This window comes from Humulus lupulus, chromosome 1 (assembly GCF_963169125.1).
Source record: "Humulus lupulus chromosome 1, drHumLupu1.1, whole genome shotgun sequence".
Taxonomy (NCBI): domain Eukaryota; kingdom Viridiplantae; phylum Streptophyta; class Magnoliopsida; order Rosales; family Cannabaceae; genus Humulus; species Humulus lupulus.
The window spans coordinates 215,508,306-215,514,605 of record NC_084793.1 but is presented as its reverse complement, the minus strand read 5'-3'; the positions used below and the strand labels follow the sequence as shown (position 1 = coordinate 215,514,605).

Below are 6,300 nucleotides of genomic sequence, written 5' to 3'. Positions count from 1 at the left end.
TTTACTATTAATATTAATGTTTTTATTTTTTATTTTTTAAAATCCATGTTAAAAATATTAAGATGTTAATTTTTAAATAGAATTAGAAAATAAAACCTAATAATATATCATTAATATTTTTTTTTCTTAATATCATGAAATTTTGTATTTAAAATTAAAATAAAAACTAAAAATTCTACATAGCCCACGTTTTTTTTCCTTCTCCCTTAAACCCTATCTCTCTCTCACACACACTTCCCAACCGCAACCCACCCTTACATTTCTCTCTTCCTCTCCCTCTCCCTCTCCCTCACGCTCACTCTCTCACTCACTCACTCAACGGTGTGCGAGGGTTTTGGAAACCAGACAAACGACACGAACGACGAGCGGTTGTGGGTATTGGGCAAACGGCGGGAACTTGGGGGCCGGTCATGGGCAAACGGCGCAAACAATACGGGCTCGGGGGTCTTGGGAAAATGGCGCAAATGACGGTCGTGGGTGGCTCGGTCTTGCGGAGGGTTCGTGGGTGGCTCGGTCTCACAGAGAGGTCGTGGGTGGTGGCTCTCTCTTTGTTAATGGAGAAATGGTAAGTGTTTTTCTATTCTTTTTTCTTTTTGTTAGTTTCTCACTGATAACTGAAATGTAATTGTGATATAAAATATCAATCTTTTTCTTACTAGCAACTCAAATTTTGTTATGAATTTTTTGGTTTGTTATGCTATAATCTATTTGATATATGTTCAAGTTTCATAATATTGCTTAATCGGTAGTTTTTATGTTCAAGTTTCTTCTTGAATCGGTCCAGTAGTGCTCTGACTTTTATGGGTCATTGAGGCAGGAGAAAAGGCTGTGGCAGAGTCAAGGTCGCCACCAATGATTCTGCTTCGGTGGAAGCTATAGCTGATGATTATTATGAAGTCTTGGGCCTGGTAAATGATTTGAATTGATCTGGGTTTCTACTTGGTTTCCTAGAAAATGGAAAGAAAATTTTGAGGCCCTTTTTGTTGTTGAAAATGTGAACGTTCCTTTTAGCTGCTTAGTTTATTAACTCGTTTAGCTAATTTTTTAAAAGATTCATTTTTGTTTTTGCTTAGGAGCGAAACCATGCAATCTCGCACTATTTTTATGTTACTGTGCTTATATTATTCTATGTTTTAGATGAACGTGTATGTAGTAAGAACTTGAGAATTATGTGGGAACATAAAGAATCTTTAGAATTTTGTATGACAGCAAAATGGGTCTTAATTGAACATGGCAATTTTGTTATAAAGATCTGAATTATAAGGGCTATTAGTTTTATATATTGAAAGTTTAGATCATGTTGATGATTTTTATAAATCTAATTTGATTGAATGTTCACTTTTTTATGTCTAATGATTGGTTGTTTCATGATATCAGCTCCCAGATGCCACACCAGCACATATTAAAAAGGCTTATTATAATTGCATGAAAGCTTGTCATCCAGATTTGAGTGGCAATGACGCAGAGACCAATAATTTCTGCATGTTTTAATGAAGTCTATGGGGTGGGTATCCATTTTAAGCCAAAGGATTTGAGCTTCAAGCAAGTTTGTTATTTCGAACTCATTATCTTGCATTCACTAGAATTTGACTATTCCAGTGCAGGTGCTTAGTGACCCCGTTCAGCGCATGATTTATGATGAAATTCATGGCTATGCATTGACTGCTATGAACCCATTCTTTGATGATTCAAGCACGAAGGATCATGTTTTTGTTGACGAGTTTAGCTGCATAGGTAAGAATTTTATTACTTTGCTGATTCTTACAGTTAGTTTAGATATCATTAGCTGTCTCCATTATTGCTGCATCAGCATCATTCGCCTTTTTGTAAAATTGTAATATAAGTTGTTGTGCTTCTAACATGGCCAAAAATTTATAATACATACTAAAAGTGGCCTAGTTCTGTTAAACCAGTGGGATTCTAAGACCAACATCAGGGCAGACAATGTAGTAGTTTGTGGATCTCATGGATGTGACAATATTATAACTTTGTGCCATTCTCAAATGACTTGCATCTCTTTCCTCTTTCATACTTGTTTAAACTAGTATATTTAAAAGCTTTTTATTTCCAATTATTTTAACTATATCTAACAATTATATTTCTAAATAGCAACTTCTGATCAAGATCTCTTACATAACATCATATTGGGTCAAACTTTTGTCACAACTTGGTTATATATACTTCAAAGCATCTGTTCTTGTGACCAAAGTCATTTTCTACTCTCTGGCATAGTGACCTCACATTAATAATATTTATTCTTTTCATATCTTTAACTTCCATATAATGATTTAATATCTTTGTCAATCTTTTAATCTGTTATATTGATATTCTTAGATATGTTGGATTTTATAAACTGTTTCTGATTGGTGTGTAAATGATGAATAGGTTTGGGATGTGTTGAGCAACGACGAAGTTGCCTCGATTGCTTGGGAAGCGAAGAGCGAGGAGGGAGCGGTGGTTGAGGCGGCCATCGGAGCGTGGAAAAGAAAGCCCCCTTATGCCAAAATGGACGACTGCACTGTGATTTGCCTCTTCTTTCAGAAATAACATTATCCTGGTATGTTCATAGTATATTAAGAGTTAATTAGTATAATGAGTTGAACTGTGATTTTATTGGACTGTCATATGTCTTGTTTGCAGGTTTTTAAAATTTGGGGATGTCCGATTTGCTACTATTGTGCTGCCCATTTTTCTAGAAATTTACGGACTCTTGTCTAGTTAATTTTTATAAAAATCACTCGTTTTATAATCAATTAGTGTATACATTGTATATATATTAATACTTGGTCTTCCATCTAAATATTATTAATTTAAGGTCTCGTATTATATATAATACATCAACTATCAATGAGAATGAATTGATAGGTTGATTTACTTTGCAACTCTGTTGCATGCTCTTCCTAATCGACTTAGCATATTTAATTGTATACTAAATTATATATCATATGCAAAATAAAAAATTGTTTTGCAAGCTGAATTATGATTTTCTATTTTGCGTAGACTTTCAAATGTGAATTAGATTTATAAATTTGGATTAAGTTTATTCACAACTCGTTGTGTTACTTTAACAACTTTGTCTGGTGTGCTCGTTGTGTTACTTTAACAACTTTAACAAATGTCATCTGGTATGCTTGTGTTACATATGAACTATTAAATTTATGTTCTCGGTGCTCTTATTTATACTATATTATCTTTTCTTTTCTTGCTAAGTACTATGGACTTAGAATGTAATGACCCACTAATCTAGACTTTTGGACCATTAATGAAACTATACATACAATCCTTAATAGAACTTACATTTACGAAAATACCATAATTTTATTGAGTAACTTGTAAAAATAAGAGTTACTTGCAAAATAAATACCAAGAAGGATATGGGATCCCATTGTCTTTAAAAACAAAACATGATTTAAAATAAAAAGACATTACATAAATAGTGTGGAAAATACATGTAAAAAGACATAAAACGAAACTACATCCTCGAATCGAATAACGTTCGGCTCCTTGACTCCATTCACCATCGATACACATTCTCTAAGCGTCCACGAATCTTACCGCCTCTTAAAGCTATTTTCCTGCACATAAAACAAAAAGAATGAGCCAAATGCCCAGCAAGGAAAATCTAACACATAGTCATAAACATAAATTTCATAATACATAAAGATATATCATAACACATATTACATACACTTATTATAATGGCCATTATTACTTGGGGTCCCATAGACTAAACAAGTCATATGCCCATGAGGTTAGTGGGGTCCTACTAACTAAGTAGGTCATATGCCCATAACCCATTTGGGGTCTTGTTAGTCATATGGGTCATATGCCCAAGCCTACAAACATATATACATACATATCATAACACATTTAATAACATAAAACATAAGATAACATAAACATATAACATATTGATTCTAGCCTATTTTCCTTACCAAAGTTACCGGGATATGTGGACTGAGTTGGGACTTTTGGAACACTCCTAAAACCATATATAAAGGGTGAGTAGATTTGAAGAAGAAGAAATGAAAGGAATGGAAAGACTAAACCATTGAAAGTCACACTTACCAAAACTTGTGTTCAAGAATTTAGATTTCCTAACCAAAATAAGAATGAGGTTAGGAGACTGAGTAGAAGACTAAGAGAAAGAAAATAACATAAAACAAATGAACTAGAGTTTTGGTTTACCTCAAAGACTTGTAAGACCAATCTACACCTCAACCGAAATACTATAGAACCTTACTTCCCAAAGTGTTTGATAAGCTTATGATGTTTAAGCTTATGATTTCCCCACCCAAGTGTTTAACTCTCACACTCTCCTAGCACTTGCAGCTTCTGAACTCAGAGTAAAAGGTGAATAATGGCTGGGTACTAGGTCCTATTTATAGAGTTTGGGAATGAAGGAATCTTAATTTTACTTGAATAAAAATAATAGCTTTTTAGGTGAAAATAATTTGAATAATCATTCAGCAGAGGCTGAAGACTCGTTCAAAAGATGCTGGACTTATGAAGAAGTTGAATGGCTGAGAGGGAAAAGAATTCAAAAACGTTTGAATATACACTGAAGGAGGTGATATATCGCCCCTGTAGGCGATATATCGCCTGGGCCAGTATGCCCGATGCGACCGTGCATCGTCTCGTGTTTTCCGTATCTACGTGCTGCGATATATCGCCCCCTATAGCTGCGATATATCGACACACGCTGAATATTTAAACACGAAATTACACATTTTTAGCTAAGTTTGAATGGAGTAAACAGCCTTGACTAAGCCTTCAACGTATTCAAAGCTGCTGACTGACCCTATAACATTCAAACTTTACTCCTTATTAAATTAAATCCTCAAAATAATTAATCTTTAATCACCCATTCATAACATGTGCTTAAAATCCTATTGGTTGATATCTAAACCTTATAGTATAACAAATATTATCCTTAATATCAGCTATATAATCAAACCTTAGGTTAAAATTAATATTCTTAAACTATAGGTTAAACTTAGAAAGTCTATAAGTACTACTATGAGTGTCCAAATAATTCCCGGTCTGAACCAAAAATCCACAGTAACAAATATAATACTATACATACTATAATACTACTAAATAATTAGCTAAGTAAAGTTCTTGGACTCTACATAGAATCTGATGCATATTACCTAGACAATGAATATCTTTATATGTGTGCATATATGTATATTAATTTCTCGTTTATTGTATATTTGCTAATGTGCTATGAATGATTGGTAATTTGATTTATTAATGTCTATGTGATTTGATAAACTAACTCGCTTGAGCACTTTTAAATTGAGACTGACAAGTATGTATTCCTTGGTTTAAAGAACTAAGACTAACTACTTAAGCTAGAGGCTATCCAGTTTAATAAGAAAAATACAACTTTTATATAAATCATTTTTGTGACTAAAAATTAGTCATCCTTTTTATTTCTTGTGAAATCTCAAGTTCTTTATTTATTTTAGTTTTGGTTTGGCTTTAATGGTGTTTATTATGTATTGTAGGCTAAAACTCTACTTGGATATATTAGAGAAACAAGAGAACCAAGGCAACAAGAAATTCTTCTTCAAGTTGTTGGGTATTATTTTCTTTCTTGCTTGTAAGAATTATGTACAGTGAGGATTTGATGTATTATTTACATTGAGAATAATTATTTTTTAATGAGAATTATAATGAACTTTTATTGAGAATTATTTAGTCTCATGGGAATTTGATGTATTATTTACATGTTAATTGTATGAATAAATGTTGTATGTAAATGAATTTTTATTATGATAAATATAATTTTTTTTACAAGTTATGGTAATAATAATTAATTATGTGAGTAATTTTTTTATTTAAATTTATATCAAACTTCAATTGTTAAAAATATAATTAAAAGTTTTAAAATATATATATATCGAAAAATTATTATTTATATATATAAATTTAATGTTACACTGACACGTATTAACTGTCGGCGTAGCCAGCAACGGCGACACGTATTAACTGTCGGCGTTGCCAGCAACGGCGACACGTATTAACTGTCGGCGTTGCCAACAACAGCGACACGTATTAACTGTCGGCATTGCCAGCAACAGCGACACTTATTAACTGTCGGCGTAGCTACCCCTACGCCGACATAGGCAAATACGATAGTTAGTTGACTGTCGTTATTTCTCAATAGCGACAGTTAAAAACTGTCGAGAAAGCCCATTTTTGTAGTAGTGAATCATGGATCAGTTCCAAGACATGTTCAATGCAAAGTCTATGCATACTCGTTTTGAGGCCACTAAGAAATATGCCAATGCT

The 6,300-nt window shown here is 33.0% G+C and overlaps 1 protein-coding gene across 8 annotated transcripts; it reads left to right on the top strand.

Moving 5' to 3' along the window:
- The first annotated feature begins 206 nt into the window (after nt 1-206).
- Nucleotides 207-5,718, top strand: LOC133803275 (probable protein phosphatase 2C 61). 8 transcript variants are annotated; one of them, XR_009877869.1, is made up of 6 exons: nt 219-565; nt 764-908; nt 1,378-1,504; nt 1,605-1,734; nt 2,386-2,557; nt 5,514-5,718. XR_009877869.1 is itself a non-coding variant. In XM_062241252.1 (4 exons), the coding sequence occupies exons 1-3, from the start codon at nt 411-413 to the stop codon at nt 2,545-2,547; spliced, it is 408 nt and encodes a 135-aa protein (XP_062097236.1). In that variant the 5' UTR covers nt 207-410; the 3' UTR covers nt 2,548-2,557; nt 5,514-5,718. The 8 variants fall into 8 exon arrangements, 2 of the variants coding, with proteins under 2 accessions (XP_062097236.1, XP_062097245.1); XR_009877871.1 differs by having other exon boundaries at nt 220-565; nt 818-908; XR_009877870.1 differs by having other exon boundaries at nt 220-565; nt 814-908.
- The last annotated feature ends 582 nt before the right edge of the window (nt 5,719-6,300 follow it).